Source organism: Pungitius pungitius, chromosome 15, assembly GCF_949316345.1.
Source record: "Pungitius pungitius chromosome 15, fPunPun2.1, whole genome shotgun sequence".
NCBI classification, from domain to species: Eukaryota; Metazoa; Chordata; class Actinopteri; order Perciformes; family Gasterosteidae; genus Pungitius; species Pungitius pungitius.
In genome coordinates, this window is record NC_084914.1 from 18,129,055 (window position 1) to 18,146,949 (window position 17,895).

Genomic DNA, 17,895 nt, shown 5'->3' on the forward strand with positions numbered 1-17,895 from the left:
CAGTTAGGGAGTCACTGTCTTGTCCTGGCTGAGGAGTGTAAGGTCAGAGGGCAAAGCAGAAAGTGCCAAGCAGGCAGACACGGGTCTGATAAGGATGAGAGCTGGAGACACACCATCAGACGCTCACGCTTTGTTCCTTATGTCACATTAATGTGAGGAGACCACACATTGGATGGGATTGGATCTTGTGTTGCGGCGAGAGGACCTGCTCCTCCTCCACGCCAGTTTAGGGCCAATAGAAATCTTTCCTTTTCTGTCTTACAAGGGTTAAAAACCATGATGTTCTTCCTGATTTTCGTCAGTGTTCTTCCGGCCTGCGGCCCGACAGACCTGACAAATAGATCCACCAGAACGGGAGAAGATGTTTGGCTGAATTCTTCCAGACGTCCCCAACCCGGGCTTCACTTTCAGAAGTGGTTGCGCCTGATTCAGCTGGAACGGACTTACCAGTCACAAATCTGCCCATCTCTGTATAACGCTTGTTTCCTCGTCTGCCATAATTAAGAGAGATGAAGTGGCGTCTGGTAAATACTGAGCACTCTCTTTCTGCATGTTTACAGCAATAAAGATGTGATATGAAGTCATGAATATCTCTTCAGAAACAAATGTAAAACCAAGAATGAACGAGACGGTCCTCTATCAGTCATTCCTCCTAAAAAAGAGCTTTTTAAAAATGTCGTTCCTCGTCGATCGAGTGGGGAGGGGTGAGGGGATTCGTTACCGTGGTGTCGGGTACCGCCCCAATCCTCCAGCTGCCCAATGATGTCCCGTCACCACCCGCTCACCTTCTGACATCTGCGGCTCTCCAGGGGCTCAGCGGCCATGAGGTACCGTTGAGGTCCAGGTGGTCCTGGACCTGTGCATCTGAGGCTCGAAGAGGAATCCAATGTTTCAATGGGATTACGGGTGAGATGGATGCGTTAGTCTTGAGAGATAGACAAACATGGAGCCAAGCTTTTTGTTACAAACTACAGGAGCTTATGTCCGGCTTGTGTTCTGGGACTTGCTGCATCTTGTATCTGAGCAGGGTTCAATGGAATCTCATGAATTTCTGGATGAAATGTGCCGTGTGAGAAAGCCTGGTCTCGGTCGCAGGTCATGGGTCCTCCAACAGACTTTAGTCAGTTTCACGTTATTTCAGTGAGCATTCAGGGTTTTTCTTAAGTGTAACGACTATTTTGTCGATTTGTTGCTCCAAAGGAATGTTTTTTCCCTGAACAATTCCAACAGAGAAGACGATAAGGCCAAAGAACCGTGAGCTCTTCTCTCAGCATGTGGCGTGTTTAGGGACCACCTCTGCTCAGAGACCTGTACTTGTGGAATCGTATTCCTACAGGTTTACATAACCAAATAACACGTTTTGATTAATTGTAGTGAAGACAATGACAAGGCAACCATGTGATATGTAAGAGCATTTATTTTCAGCAGTACAGGCCTCACATGCATGTTAAATCATTTGTTCAACACAAGTTCACATTCAGGTTGTGCATACCACCCAATCAGATTAGTTCAATAACTCTGCTTTGCAACAAATACGTCAACGGCAAAATAACCTGTAAATACTGCTACAATACCCACATGTCAAGTTTTAACATGCACTAAAGATAGTCATTCATTTCACACACAATAAGACAAATAAATGAGCAGCGAACACAGGATTGTGATTGGAGCGCTGGGGCCTGCATCAGAGGGAGGAAGCAGGGAGTTGGTTCCCTACTTCTTGCGTGGCACCTTGTCGCCAAGCGGTACTTCATCCATCAGCTTCTGCAGAGGGACACGAAGCGAAGCCGTATTCAAACTAAACATCACAATGTGTGAGATTTAGGCACACACACACACACACACACACACTTGCAGTGATTGACAGGTTGCTCTCTAAGCCGCGTACAGCATCTCTACGTCACTCCCTGCATTTCTAATATGGTTCCTTCAGGTGATTGACAGGCAGTAACTGCTGTCCTGACGCCACAAGGACGACGTTCACTTTCCATATACATGTGGATATGACTGGATAGTCTCACCAGTTACCCGTTTATAAGCAGTTAGCAGGACACTTATATTGCTAATGAAAACCCTCGCTGTGGGGTAAAAGTCAGGAGATCCCCAGAATTCAAGCTTCATCCTCTGGGAACGTGGTGGTTGGGATAAACAATGAAAAGAAGCCACTTCATTGACCAAACGCGTGTGCCCGCTCACCTTGAGCAGCCGGCTGAAGTAGGTGAAGCCGTCCTCTCCGTCCCTGCGGCTGTCGTCCACCTTGTACCTCTTGCAGGCCAGCAGCAGCTCGTTGGAGCTGTAGATGGGGGCGGGGTCAATGGAATGGCTGTTGATTAGGCTGACCAGGTACTCCCGGTAATGCTTCCTGGACACAAGTACAACACCTGGTTAGCATACGCAGCTTCCTGCCGCAGCGCTGACAACATGAGAGTGACTCTTTTTCAGGGAATTAGCGCTGTATCGTTTTGTAGATTGTCAATTCTTGAAATTGAAATGATATGTGTGATCATGAGTTGTCATAGGTAGAATTTGTGTGTAATTAGATAGTAGAATACGTTCTGTATTATGAATGAAACATTGTATATATATATATGTATATTTACTGCAAGGTTCAGCCTGGGGGAGGATTTTTGATTCCTTCCTTATTCGATCTCGATGTTGTGGTTGTACAGATAGAAAAGCCCTGCGTGGCAACCGTTAAATTGTGTATTATTTATATACTATATGAAATATGATGATGCTTAGAGTGTATTAGATATGAGCAGATGATCATTTATTGAAGCTTCAGAGTAAAGGCGTGATCATTGAATGTATTGTGATATCGATGGTTATGGTCTGGGCTAAAAATAACAAACACACGCCGACAAACTCAGAAAAGAAGACCTCGGGGGGAATGAATCTTTGGTATTCCATACAGGAAGGTCAGAATAGAGATTCTCTATTCACTGTGTAACTTGCTCCTGTTAGTTGTTAAATCCTTTTTGATTTTTAAACTGGAGCCGGAGGATGAATGGCAGCACACACACACATACACATGATGCCACTACTGCCATCGTGTGTATAGATAGACAAGCTACAACAGCGAGGCAACGTGAAGAAAAGAAGGAGAGGCCCCCCAATATCAAGTTAAACCACATTTCAGCCATAATCTGACTAGATATTAGGACTCCAGCCTTTAGTTGGTTACACTACAGTCATCTCACTCGCAGAGTCCAGCATGTCCGGGTTGGGTTTGAGCTCCACAAGCTGAATCTGGCTGCTGGCCGCCCTCATCCTTCTGCTCGATCACCCCACACAGACCTGGGGAAGGAGAGGGATGAAGATGAAGACCACTGGGGGGGGGGGGGGGGAGGGGGAAGACACCGGCGATGCATTCATGAGGGGACAGTGCATCCAAGCATCTGACCGTAGGTGTGTCCTTCTGATGTCATACTGATATAAATACGTTCTGCTTCACTTCAAATCGTTGGCAGTTGTGTGAAATTGTGTCCCAGTCCAAATAGTTGTGGTTGTGGTCTCAATGTGTCCATGGGACCACACGTGGTGTGAAGGTACAGCGGGGACACGCATCAAATGTTCATATACTTGCCTGTATTGGATATATGCTAATGGTGAAGTTATCTATTAGAACGACCCGTTCCTCTTGACTGGAGAAGGTGATGGGCCACATGGGGTGAAAGACATTCATGGCTTTACGTTTGTTTGGGCCGCCTATCAATTCAATTCAATTCATTTTATTTTGTATAGCCCAAAATAGCAAAATCTTTGCCTCAGAGGGCTTTACAGTCTGTACACATGCAACAGACTGCAATGGATGTCATGTGTACAGAATCAACAATGTAAAAGATGTACAATACATTCAACTCCTCTAACAGCCTCTGCAGGGACAACCACCATCAGATAGAACCTCCATCCACAGAGGCTTCTGTGTCACAGGTACCACATACCTGTCTGTGTTCCAGGGGGCGGTTCAGTGTTGAAGGTCACTGCGTTGTTCTGGCAGTCAAAGAAAGGAAGAGCACGGGTGACTCACAGTCGTATCCCTAACACAGGGAACTGTGTTGGACAAAGTCAAATGATGTATGGGAAAATGTATATTTGAGCAGCTGAAATATATGATGATGATAATTCTAGTTAATTAGTTAATCTGTTTGTTTGTTCAGTACAAATATCACAAGACAGCGAGTACGACTCATGTGGTCTGCTGACATGATGTAAAGTACTGCTTTTATAGCTCCACCAGTGACATGGAAGCTGTGATACAAGCAAACCGATACAACTGCGACTAGATGACGTGTGACTTGTATTGATATACGTGAACATGTATGTATCCATGTGTGTGAACCCCTCAGAGTGGCAGTGTAAGAGCTGCACCATGGTGAACGCAGCCAGCAGCATTCTGTGCAAAGTGTGTGAAAGACCTCGTTTGGCCACACGGCCTCCAGTGACCCCGTCGCATCCACCCATAACGCCCCCTAGACCACCAGCACCAGTGCTGGGCATGCCGGGTGACCCGGACAGCCAGGTCAGTGTGTGTGTGTGTGTGTACCTCCAGTAAAGCCTGCAGTCGGGCAGGTTCCCAGTCCCTCAGGTAGAAGAGGCAGTCCCGGGGATGATGGGCGTGTAACCCAGACACACTGCATTCGTCCACAGCACACGTCTGATAGGATGGCAGGGGAGGGGGGTTTTAAACTAACTTTAAATGTAATAAGTATATACAAGTATAATATTAATGACATATATTTATCAACCCAATGCCTCAAAGTCCTTGCAAAGCTTATAAAAGGTTGGGTAACATTCATGATCATGAAAAAAGTAATTAAACACTAAACACTGACGACATTATTTTTGTCTTGAAAAAAAAAAAATGGAAAATGTTACTACTAATGAATGCATTTTCTTTTCAATTTCCCGTTGGGCTAAATTACTGATGGATAAACATGTTTCATATTATGACCAACAGCTGGTACACCTCTGGATGGTAATGAGGGGCCGGTCTGGATGGAACCTTATAACGCTTTATTTATTTATTATTTCAACACCACCTGTTGCTAAATATCACCAAATACGCCAGAATAAAAATAAGGAAAATGTTTTCTAATTCCTGGTCTCTTCCAACAAAAGTAGCTTCCAAATGTTGCAGGTTTAAAGACAGGTATGAGGGAATAAGATTTATTTTAAGAAGTATCAGAAGATGTTTGCATCTTGCTTTTAAGAACCTAATTCACGGGTAAATACTATTTGCTGTCACGGTTCTGGGACTCACGGTGTGGAACGGGTTGTTGCAGCCGCTGCAGAACTGGTAGCGACACTGCGAGCAGCAGAAATGCATGCAGCCCCCTTTGGACAGCGCGTACTGAAAGCGACAGTTAGGACAGGCTGCAGGGACCAGAGGGGAAGGGAGCGTCAGCAGCAAGCTACAAATGAACACACTTCTGCAACCCGTGGGCCGTTCCCACCAATCAAAGGGAACAAACTGAAACATCGCCATGGCGATTAGTTTGCTGTCGTGCTTACTGATGCCGTTGTCTCGGAGGTAGCCGGCCAGGCCCTGTCTCTGGTACTCGGGGTCATTCTCTCTCTTCCACGACTGGTACTGTTCACAGGACAGACCGGCATGCTGGGACTCCCACTGCAGGACCACACGGGGACATTACATGGCATTTAGCAGGCGCCTTACAATACCCGCCCACCGCTTTAAGGGGAACGTCATTTCAATTGAGATTTTTAGTTTAAACATTTTTAAGAGGAACTTTCCATCGTTGTCCATAGTGATGTCGACACAGAGGGACTCTACTCACAGGCTTCTTGCACTGAGCACAGAAACTGTTGCGACACTGGAAACAGGTGACTTTCAGCTGGTCTCCATCGTAGATGAACCCATATGAGCACTGACAAGAGACATGTTATTATTAATGAGAATACACATGCTTTGAGAAAGTATAATATAATATATTCATTTGGTCGGGTAAAAGTAAAAAGATCAGGCCTGGTAAACTGGTCTCTATATTTAGTTGAGTTAACTGTGATTTAAAGCAATAGAGCGAATTGGATTAATAGTTATTCCTTTAATACAAGTGGATTTTTATAAGAATGTGCACTTAACCAAACTGATTGCACACATAGCACATCGAGGCATCTACTGCTTTGACAAAGACATGGAAATGATATAATAATAGACACCGAATGCGTTTTAATGCTGCATGTGCTGGTCATCCTTCTCTATAGAGAGTCTTAAGGAGGACACAGCTGACTCACATGGCAGCACCAGAGGAACTTGGGGTCCTTGATCAGGGCCTGCTCCGTCAGCTTCTTATGGAACAGCTCGTAGACCTCTGGCTCCAGACACTCCCGCAGCTGAAGAACACAGATGGGACCACATAGATCTGTACTGGTAGTACAAGAACAGCAGGCATGAATACTATAAATAATATTACTGATATTATGCTGGTTATAACTAACACCAGGTATATTTAAAGGAAATATCATTTTGGGGTCAAATAAATATTTATTATGTAGTATGTGATATTCACATGTGGTTAAATACAGCATTTCTTTCTTATCTATATAGAGAAATAATATAGTTTGATGTAGTGTGTAAAAGACTGTTGGAAACAGGAAGCGGTCATTACTTCATTAAAGACGGTTGATAACTTTTCAGAACAAACGGGCCCTTACAGGTTTGCAGCTAAGTGCAATCATTCATAACATGTATATTTTTACAGGTAAATACCCAGCAAAATATGGATGTTACCTTTTCATCAAAAATAAAGGCAGACTTACTGACTTACTGCTGCAGATGAGGTGCCTTAGTTTGTTTTTGTGCAGATTTAACGCAGACTACAGCCGTACAATGTTCTCACAAGGAGAGCACCAGCCGTCCTCATACATCCTTTGGTGGGCCTGCCCTCCTACCTGGATGTCCAGGGTGGAGAAGTAGCTGTTGAGGTGTTCGGGGTCGTTGATGTCCGGCTCCCAGCAGACCGGACACACCATGTCTCTGATGTGTTTGTCCCTGACCGCGATGGTGAAGTGTTGCTGGAAGCACCCACAGCACACGGAGCACTGACAGGACGTCAGAGACTGCATCTGAAATTGACAGGAGAGTGTTTGGGGGGGGGGGAGGCGACTTTAGACACGCTTCCCTGCTGCACAGCACATATCAAGACGCCTTGCCCCCCGGGTACCTTGCTGTGGGGGAAGACAGAGAGGCAGATGGGACACTCCTTAGCCAGCACGCGCTTGATGAACTCTCTGTCGTGGGACTCTCGCACAGCCTGCACCACGTCCTCCAGTGAGTAGGGGGCGCTGTGCTCAAGGAGCAGCGACAGGGCCAGCTCACAGCGGCCCCAGCTGGGGAGGTCGTACACCGCGAGCAACCTCCGACATACGCGCTGGAAGAGACGGGTGGAGTTACAGAGGAGGATTACGCCAGGCCAGGCTTCAACCAGCCACGCAGAAGACTTCCAAAACCCCACATTGACCTTTGATCAAAAGTTATTCTCTCGTGCTGCAAACACAGCGCAATATTGATGTTTAAGACCCATGAATGGACAACCCATTTTCAGCTCAGCAGCATGCCGGGTTTCATCTGCATAGCCCGCATCTCTTTGATTTGAATTATTCTAGTTATCTAGTTCATTTTTTCGGTCAGGAACGCTCCCCAGATTAGCCAGGCAGCTAAGAAGCCAAAACAGAAGGCACCATGTGTAACCCCCGGGTATACGGGAATAATCATAGAATACCATCCCAACCATTGCATGCTTCGCTAAACTGAGCTAAAAAGGGTGGAGGCCCTGGTGGAGGAGTCAAAGCATAGCCAGCGGTACGGTCCGTTACAGCATCGGTGTGGGGAGGCAGACACATTTATATGTACCTTCTGGTGGCATACGACTGTGTCCTGCCTTAATTAACTAAATTAATCGCTAATTAATCGCCAATTAATCGCTAATTAATCGCCAATTAATCGCTAATTAATCGCGACGCTCTGACCGAGGTGGATGAGGAATATTCACCAGGGGGCTTGGGTGAGTGGTGGTGCCAACATGTGACACCTTGTGGCATTAAAAAGGACTTGACTCCATATTTCCCTCCTTGTGTGTGGTACAGCCTCAGAAAATGGTTGTTGTCGTGGTGAAAACCGATGGCCTCATGTTGAACCAAGTTACACACACACACACACACACACACACACAGGACACACACACATACGTGCAAGCGAGCCCGGCCCGATGGATATGCCTGCATGGCCTCACCTGCTTGTCAGGGTGATGGATGTCCACGGGAGGCTCGGGCTTGTCACTCCAGATGTGCTTGTGGAATGGCTCCAGGAGTGGTCGCTGCAGCAGGGCCAGGGCCCCCCTCACCTCGCCGCCGCTCTGCCTCAGCCCCTCGTGGCAGCGAGCCTCGTTGCTGAAGCCCAGCGCACAGAGCTCCTTCACCTGAGGAGGAAAGAAGAAAAACCATCGCACCGTCTCTGCAACCAAAGGGCGACGCGGGGCATGTTGCCTCGGACGTCGCAGACCTTGGTGAGCCGGTCTCTCAGGGCCTGCCTGGCAGCGCGCTCGCTGTCGCCCCCCGCTCTCAGCCAGGCCTGCTTGGCCTCCGCTCTGGACAGCTGGACGCCAGTGGCACTTTGCGCTGCTCTCGCGGCCTCCTCGGCAGGCGCTTCACACGACCTGCTCTGTGGGGGATGGAGGTCAATGGCCAACAGAGGAACATAAAGCCGGTGAGGGGCGGAGAGGAGCATACTGACTGGGTGCTCTGCTGCGTTGTGGCCACACACGGACTGAAGGGGAAAGGTCGCCACTGACGTCCGGATCTGGTCCAGCAGCAGAGGAAGCTCCGCCTTTAACCACCTACACGGCAGGATGCTGCTGCCCTCTGCTGCTCTTCTGCTCGTGTACACCTCCTCTGGACTCACTCCTTTCTTCTCACCATCCTGACACCGACGGACAGAAGCACAGACGCGTTAGAAAACACAAATGCATTTGGTGGAGATACGAGGCCGATTGACAGGTGATGAAGGGGACTTGCTCTGATCAACTGAATGAGCTTCAGTCCCTCCTCCTTCATCAGCCTCTGCCTGCAGGACTCCAGGTCTTCGGGGGGGTGCTGTTTGGGTCTGATCGGCAGCGCGGGGACACGTCTGACCGGGGAGGGAGGGCGGAGCTTTGCGGGCAGGGGGGCGGGCTCTGGACGAGCCAGGTCACACATGTCACACACCGTGGCGGGGGAGTAGTTGAGGTAGGTGCAGAACTGACACACCCACTGGGCCCAGAGACAGAGAGAGGGAAACAATCACATTCTCAATCTTACTATACGAGGGGACAGATACAGCTGAAGAATACAAACAAATACAATAAACCATGTGTACCAATCTCTGTGACATGTATTGCGTGTGGCAGCAACGACAAAGCTCAAAGCCTGGTGCAGCAGAACACTGTATATACATCCCTACATCCACTACTCGTCTCGTAGCGTCACCAGGGTCCAGGAATGTTTAAAGTTGGAAACTTTTCATGGGAATTTAGGGGAATTCATTTGAGGTCATTTAACTGTGTTTATCTTGTCAGTAATGTGGCCTCAAAAGCTCTGCTGTAGTGAGAGTGTGATGAATGCACTGCACGTGGGATGGGGGAATACTTTAATTTAATGTATTTGAGCGGGTTGAGAGAAAGATATATTTACTATATTTGAATGTATGGAATGCATTGAAATGAATTGGGCTTCCTCAGGAAGAGAACCCTAAAAAAAAACAGTCAACTGTGAGGCCATAGTTGGGGATGAACTTCATCAGCACATACTGCTGTTAAATATAAAAATGTCATAAAGGCTGCAGCTGTGCTGCCTCTAAACTCACAATTACTTGTATTAAAAGGTTTCATGAACATCAACCAATATGAAAATAGAGATAAATAGTGTAAATCGCGTAACAGCCTTAACATATCGAGGTAATATTGAAGTCCTATATCCCATCACACACACACACACACGCACACACACACTGACCTGGCTGTCCGGGTCACCCGGCATGCCCAGCACTGGTGCTGGTGGTCTAGGGGGCGTTATGGGTGGATGCGACGGGGTCACTGGAGGCCGTGTGGCCAAACGAGGTCTCTCACACACTTTGCACAGAATGCTGCTGGCTGCGTTCACCATGGTGCAGCTCTTACACTGCCACTCTGAGGGGTTCACACACATGGATACACACATGTTCACGTATATCAATACAAGTCACACTTCATCTAGTCGCAGTTGTATCGGTTTGCTTGTATCACAGCTTCCATGTCACTGGTGGAGCTATAAAGGCGGTGGACTGGCTACTGGACTGCGATGGCTGTGGGATGCACCATGAGACGGACCTGTGATGGTGGCAGGCTGAGACTCTTCTGCTTTCGAGCCGATCGGCTCCAGGCGCGGCTGCTCACACTCCTCACACAGCACATCCTGGATGGAGTTCACTTTGGTGCAGTGAAGGCAACGCCAGGTGGAAGAACTGCAAGCAGGAGATAGTTGTACTGCATTCACTGAATGTGCTGCATCTCCATCCACATTGCTTCTGTTCACACACTTATCACAGCACTTTGACATTGAATGGCACCTGCAAAGTATCAGATGGTTAAGGAGAGAGCCTTTAGGAATGAATGTCAGCAGAGAAAGACCACACAATATAGACACCAGAATCAGAGGGTAATGAAGGTATGAACTATATTGGAGAAATTAACAGAACATACGAACATCTATGGGGTCCGATCAGTCTCAATAATGGCAAATGCACACAGGCGACTCTCAAATATATTTGATTTACAAATGCACACAAAAGGATTTAAAAATACATTTCAATGCACAGATGGACCAATTACTATTCATATTTGTGGATCACATTTGTGTGGGTCTTTTGAGACTCGTCTTACGTCGCAGATCCACAAATGTGTTTTTTTACTGTAGCCAATCAGATGTCGACCTCATTTTCAACCAATCCCATGATTCCCCTCCTCCACGAGCCTTCCAACAATACAGCAGCGCAACTTGCGAAGCAACGAGTCAGCAAACATCGGCGTCTGGAAGTGACGATGCGCATTTTCCATTATTAAGACTGACCTGACCCCATAAACAGCAGTGCTATGAGTTGTGTTGCATGTTGGGTGCTTGTTGGTGCCCTGCTGCGTGCTCCAAAGAGTCCGGGGATCAGATTATTCCCATTATATGTTTCATACCTGGGACTCCTGTTTTGGGAGGATGTTGACGACAATGACGATGACGAGACAGCTGTTCGCCGGTGGTCGGCCCTCTTCGGGTTGGAGTGGTACAGTCTGTCACATTCTGAGCACAGGCCCTGGAGGCAGGTGAGGCAGTGAGCAGAGATGCGGAATATCCCACAGATAGTGCAGTTCTCTGAAACAGACACATCGAATCCTACAATGAATCTTTACCAAATTAAATATATATCAAATATTATCACAGAATCCTGATACTGTTCTAGTACACAGTGAAACAACAATACAGGTAGGTTGTTGCCATTACCTATATTTAAATAGTCAGTCTTTCAATTATTAAAAAGTCAGCCAAATGAGGTCCAACTCATTGTAAAAAAAACATTATGGTGCTTCACCATTGGACACAATTCTCCTGGTGGTGGTCACGTCTGACGGTGGTCACGTCTGACGGTGGTCACATATGATGGTGGTCACGTATGACGGTGGTTACGTATAACGATGGTCACGTCTGACGGTGGTCACAGATGACGGTGGTCACGTATGACGGTGGTCACGTCTGACGGTGGTCACGTCTGACGGTGGTCACGTCTGACGGTGGTCACATATGATGGTGGTCACGTATGACGGTGGTCACGTATAACGATGGTCACGTCTGACGGTGGTCACGTATGACGGTGGTCACGTATGACGGTGGTCACGTCTGACGGTGGTCACGTCTGACGGTGGTCACGTCTGACGGTGGTCACGTATGACGGTGGTCACGTATGACGGTGGTCACGTCGGACGGTGGTCACGTATGGCGGTGGTCACGTATGGCGGTGGTCACGTATGGCGGTGGTCACGTATGACGGTGGTCACGTATGACGGTGGTCACGTCTGACGGTGGTCACGTATGACGGTGGTCACGTCTGACGGTGGTCACGTCTGACGGTGGTCACGTCTGACGGTGGTGACGTATGACGGTGGTCACGTATGGCGGTGGTCACGTATGACGGTGGTCACGTCTGACGGTGGTCACGTATGACGGTGGTCACGTATGACGGTGGTCACGTCTGACGGTGGTCACGTATGATGGTGGTCACGTATGACGGTGGTCACGTCTGACGGTGGTCACGTATGACGGTGGTCACGTATGACGGTGGTCACGTCTGACGGTGGTCACGTATGACGGTGGTCACGTATGGCGGTGGTCACGTATGGCGGTGGTCACGTCTGCCGGTGGTCACGTATGACGGTGGTCACGTATGACGGTGGTCACGTATGACGGTGGTCACGTATGACGGTGGTCACGTATGACGGTGGTCACATATGATGGTGGTCACGTATGACGGTGGTCACGTCTGACGGTGGTCACGTATGACGGTGGTCACGTATGACGGTGGTCACGTCTGACGGTGGTCACGTATGACGGTGGTCACGTATGGCGGTGGTCACGTATGGCGGTGGTCACGTCTGCCGGTGGTCACGTATGACGGTGGTCACGTATGACGGTGGTCACGTATGACGGTGGGCACGTATGGCGGTGGTCACGTATGACGGTGGTCACGTCTGACGGTGGTCACGTCTGACGGTGGTCACGTATGACGGTGTTCACGTATGACGGTGGTCACGTATGACGGTGTTCACGTATGACGGTGGTTACGTATAACGGTGGTCACATAAGACGGTCTAGGGGCTATAAGACAGAGAAATGTAGTAAAGGTGTTTGCTGTCCTCACCTGGGTGCTTGTTCGAGGAGATGGGGATGGACGTGAGACTTTGGTGATTGGAGGACAGGGACTTCCCACCACTTCTCTCCCTAGAGGAGTGGTGGTGCAGCGGGAGAGCCAGTGACTTGGTCTGACCGCCTGAGTGGCTTGAAGAGGAGGAGAAGTGGCAGATCACAGCGTCAGTGTTGAGACCCACATCCTAGAGAGAAGAGAGGGAGAAAGCTGACTCGGTGAATGAGCACTATGGGTGATCGTTACGCATGTACAAAGAGCGTGTGAGCGTTACATACAGTATGTAACTGGAAAAAGGTTTCAGTCTAGTTGCAATGAACGAAGATGACATTTGGTTGTGTCACACTGCGGTGAAATGGTCTGTTGTTTTACTCTGTTGGGTATTTTTGTCTTGTCATTTCCGGTTTTATTTTGAAATTATACCTCCTCTTGTTTCAGGTAACTTGCCCTTACTCATGTGTCACCAGTCTGATTGTCTTCCCTGATTCCTGATTGTGTCCACCTGTTCCCCATTCCCCTCCATGTGTACTAATAGTCGTCGTCTTCCTTTGTCCTGTGCTAGTGTGTTCGTCGTTATCCATGAGATCCACTGTGTCCAGCCACGCCACATGTTCCCTTCGTTATTTGACCAGGATCTTCTGTCTGGCCAGCGCCTTCGCCTCAAAGCGAGTGGTTTTTGATTTCGTTAAAGTTTTTGTACCCTAGGTTTAAAAGTAAAGTTAATATTTCATAGTTCTTTGTTTTCCAAATTAAAAGCCTTTTTGTTTTCCTCCTAGAGTGGAGTGATTTTTGTTTTTGATCATTTTTATAGCCACACTTCTTCCTGGTCTATTTTTATCGGAAGAAGTGTGACCTAGGATAATTTCGTAGCCCGCCTTTGACTCTGTCTGGAGGACCACGGCTGCATTAATAAATATCCCTTACGTACCAAAGGACCCTGCGCCTGCTTCCTGTGTTCCTCCTGGGCCTGACAGGTTGATGATATCAGGACCACAGAGAGCCTTTACATCTTCTGCCGAAAACTCAAGACACACCTCTTAAAACACTAACAAATTGTAGCACTTAAGTGCCATTATAAGTCCAATTTATCTATAACATGTTGTGAAACTGCTTATTTGACAAAAATTGCACTTTCTTGTTTCTTGTTCTTCTGAGTTTGTATCTCTATGTGGAAATGCACTTATTGTAAGTTGGTTTGGATAAAAGCGTCAGCTAAATGACATGTAATGTAATGTAATGATGTCATGTTAAGCATTTTGAAACCACCTCCCTTTCAGTCTCAATAGAAATATTTGGAAAAGCGACTAATTATTTTGACAGCCTGTTATTCCTGGTGGGATTGTTCTGCTAATGGGATTCGGCATCAATATACAGTATATCCCATAATCCGATCCAAACAAAGTACACTCACTAAGTGAAACATGTAACTGAAGAGCGCTATGACGGTAGTGTGAAGGGCTTTACCTTGTGTCTTAGTGTAGGAATGATTCTCTCATAGAAATCAGGGTGGGGATGAGCTTCCTGTGATCAGACCCAATGAGTTATCATTAATGCTTCATGTTCAGCAGTTTGCATACATACACTGTTACGTGTCCCTATGATAGGAATGCATAAAACACACAAACTCACCTTTATAAGCATTTCGAGCTCGATCCTCAGACTCATCACTTCCAGCGTTACCGCAGCAACGCAGCCCACATCAGGATCCGTGACATCATCAGGGAAGCTGAGCCCGTCTGCCAGCTGATTGGAGTAACCATAGAGACAGAGCACTGCTCGTCCTCCCTGGATTCAGAAAGAACAAAAGGGAAGTAGTGTGACCTCAACTTTCTCCAACAGATGAATATGAAGGTGCACCTCCCCAGGTTCTTTATATAATATCCACATGGGGAATCAATAAGCAATGAAGGCCTGTGCATTCATATTTACTAAGTGGGCTCTTTGAATTACTCCGGTAGGTCTCTACTGAGCACTTACATTACTTCAAAATGTTACCTGAATAGCGTCAACAGTGGCCCTAAACACCGGGTTGTTGTGTTTCACTGTCCTCCAGTACTTTGGCCTGTTGGGATTTGTCAGGTTACAGCCATACTTCTCTAGGATGTTCAATGCTGTAGACAAGCGCTGGAGAGATGCAAGGGTCTGGGGAGGAAACGCAGAAAATGTGTCACAAGAAAAGCAGAACTCCAGTATTGTTAAAGACAAACTGTACAGAGGATTAACAGTAAAGTGGATTTTTCCAGTCCACACAAACAACACAGTGCACAGTGTGACTGTAGCTGGAACTGATGCTAAGGCCCATTATGTATAATCCCAACAATACAGATATGAGATACAAATGATTCACACTTTTTACGAAATGAATGTTATAGGCTCCACTGTCGCTGTTTGTAGTAGAGCTGCACTTATTTAGGATGGGTTCAACTCTGTCTGGCGGTAATCTAAAGGACTCGTAGACACAGATCAATATGGATCCTAGTTGCGGACGTCATTCAGGTGTTTTGCGTCCTTGCTCCCTCTCACCTCCTTCCTGTTGCTGCCCAGGCTGTTGTCTACCACCATGGTCTCCGCGGCGATGTGGCGGTATTTGAAGCCGGGCGGCAGGGCCAGCTTCGCCATGGCCACCACCCCGACCCGCACCTCCCCCGCCCGGCCGCCGGAGTACAGACACACCTCCGCCCGGCTCCGCACCTCCTGCAGCTGCTCCGAGAGAGACGGCATCTGCGGACACACGCTCAGTGAGCGGCGAGTCACACGCACGCGGTTAGACCGACACATAGTGTGTGTGTGTGTGTGTGTGTATGTTCGGGTGCTCTTCAGTCGGTCAATATCGTGTCCACGCACGCGCACATCATACGCGTTGTTTGCCAGTGAAGTGGATAGATGATGTCATGCTTTATTGTCTTTAATGATATTGTAACGGACGCACCTGCAGCCCGCGTGCACGTGTGATGCTCGCGACTAGACGGACAGAAAGGTTCGATTCCTCGCGGGCTGAGCTCCCCGGATATCGGCGCTGTGTGCGGGGCGACGGGAGGTGGCAGCGGTCGGTTTTGTCTGCGTTACGGTGAAATCCCGGCGCTGCTGTTCGCGGGGGGGTCAGACCCAGCTTCCGCGAGCTGTGTTATCTAACGGTGACGTCACGTCTCTGTTCCGTCTACCGGTGACGTAGGACAGTGTTTCTCAACTGGTGGGTCGCGACCCACTAGTGGGTCGCGGACCCGTTTGTAGTGGGTCGCGGGCCTTTGCATGGGAAAAAAATGTATTATTATTTTGAAGGGACTTTTGGTTAATGCAGCGGAGTTTCGTCTTTTTTTTTCGAGAAGAAAGAAGTTGAGAACCACTGGTCACTGCTGAAGAGGCAAAATGTGGTTATGACTGCTGCTGATCCAGACCTTCTCTCGCAAGGAATAAACTTCCATTATTACAGAAACTACACTTCAGAGAAAACCTGCAGGGATTGTAAATGTTAAATTGTTCCTGACAGTCGGCACATTATTAGAATTAGATCTCTCAATGTTTATGCTTTTTTAATTGGCCTTTTCCATTGAGGGCCTTTTTTGGCATGTTACAGTAAGACAAGCACAAGTATCAATGATGAAACAAACGAGGTGATGGTGGTGCATGGACTAGAGAGGGTGTCCTGGGAACCGCAAGGTTGGTAGTTTGAACCCTGGCTGCCCTAAGCGCCAAGTCAAAGCGTCCCTGACCAAGACACGCAACTCTTAAAAGTAAAATCCATGGGTTACAAATGCCATGTAAGTCGCTTTGGAAAAAAAATCTTCAGCAAAATGACTTGTATTGTAACAATGGCTTAATTCTATTTAGCTTCTTCAGTTCAGGATCTTGGTATTGCCTCGCTATCATGGAGTCATTTTTACTACTCAGTCCTGTACTTCTCTTACTTCAATGACAAGTCAAAAGTACCTGCACGGGGAAGTCTGGTGTGGACGGGGTTGTAGGGTTTACGCACCTGTATCAAAGCACAAAAACCTATTATTTGATTTGTTTTTTATTGATTGGGTTTTGAATTTCATGTCATGTGAACATTTTTATGCAGTCTTTCAAATGAATGTTTAGAAATTACAGTTGCGCCTCGAAAATGCATTTCCTGCTGAAAATGCACTGGAATGCATAAAGCTGAAATTAATTTCAAAAAGTTGCTTAAAATACAAAAATGAAAAAAGCTTAAATTATTTGTAAACATTTATGCAACAATAGAAATAGGAAAAGCTGAATATTTTTAAATGAATCTAAAAATAGCTGATAATACAGTAATGAGAAAAACTGAAATGGACTTGAAAGAATTGCAAAAAACAGAAATGGGAGAAGCTTCTATGAATTTGAAAAAATACAGATATAATAAAAGCTTAAATTAATTTAAACATTGTTGAAAGAGGGGGGGAGAGAATGTTTGTCATTCAAACTAAATGGACTTGCTAAAATGGATGTGTACAGCGCTTTTCTAGTCTTCTGACCACTCAAAGCGCTTTAACACTATGACATCATTCACCCATTCACACACTGATGACAGGACCTACCATACACAGTGGCACCTGCCCATCAGTAACTAACATTCAAACACACTGTAGTCACCGCTAGAGGAGCAATGCTGGGGTCAAGTGTCTTGCCCAAGGACACATCACCATGCGGGTGAGCCGGGCCTGGGATCAGACCAACAACCCTCTGATTGGAGGACGGCCGCGCTCGTCTCTGTCTGAAAATATTTAAACTAACAATGAGAATTCCAAAAGGTATACAAAGTGCTTTTAATATGATTGTTTTATGTGTTGGCTTTATTGCTGTATCTGTGTTCATGTGCTAAATGCCCTGGTTTTACTGCAAAGTGTCTGCAACATGTAAAGCACTATAACATGTATGATACTTTGCCTTAAAAGTGAGCAGAGGGAATTAATGTTCCTCTGGAAATTTACACTAAAGACGCATTTAAACCCTTA

The 17,895-nt window shown here is 47.1% G+C and overlaps 1 protein-coding gene across 3 annotated transcripts; it reads right to left on the bottom strand.

Moving 5' to 3' along the window:
• Positions 1 to 1,399: 1,399 nt before the first annotated feature.
• Positions 1,400 to 16,076, bottom strand: rnf31 (ring finger protein 31). 3 transcript variants are annotated; one of them, XM_037458457.2, is made up of 24 exons: positions 15,867 to 16,076; positions 15,461 to 15,658; positions 14,933 to 15,079; positions 14,567 to 14,722; positions 14,402 to 14,458; positions 12,935 to 13,124; positions 11,217 to 11,394; positions 10,362 to 10,495; positions 10,009 to 10,181; positions 9,034 to 9,267; positions 8,753 to 8,938; positions 8,522 to 8,680; positions 8,253 to 8,438; positions 7,185 to 7,391; positions 6,913 to 7,086; positions 6,256 to 6,354; positions 5,799 to 5,888; positions 5,515 to 5,629; positions 5,264 to 5,376; positions 4,547 to 4,657; positions 3,945 to 3,993; positions 3,201 to 3,297; positions 2,197 to 2,362; positions 1,400 to 1,764 (listed from the first exon to the last, which is right to left on the bottom strand). In XM_037458457.2, exons 2-24 carry the CDS (start codon positions 15,656 to 15,658, stop codon positions 1,714 to 1,716), a joined length of 3,270 nt encoding a protein of 1,089 aa, XP_037314354.2. In that variant the 5' UTR covers positions 15,867 to 16,076; the 3' UTR covers positions 1,400 to 1,713. The 3 variants fall into 3 exon arrangements, 2 of the variants coding, with proteins under 2 accessions (XP_037314354.2, XP_037314353.2); XM_037458456.2 differs by having other exon boundaries at positions 5,264 to 5,629; XR_005119534.2 differs by lacking the exon at positions 1,400 to 1,764 and having other exon boundaries at positions 2,321 to 2,362; positions 5,264 to 5,353.
• Between the last annotated feature and the right edge of the window lie 1,819 nt (positions 16,077 to 17,895).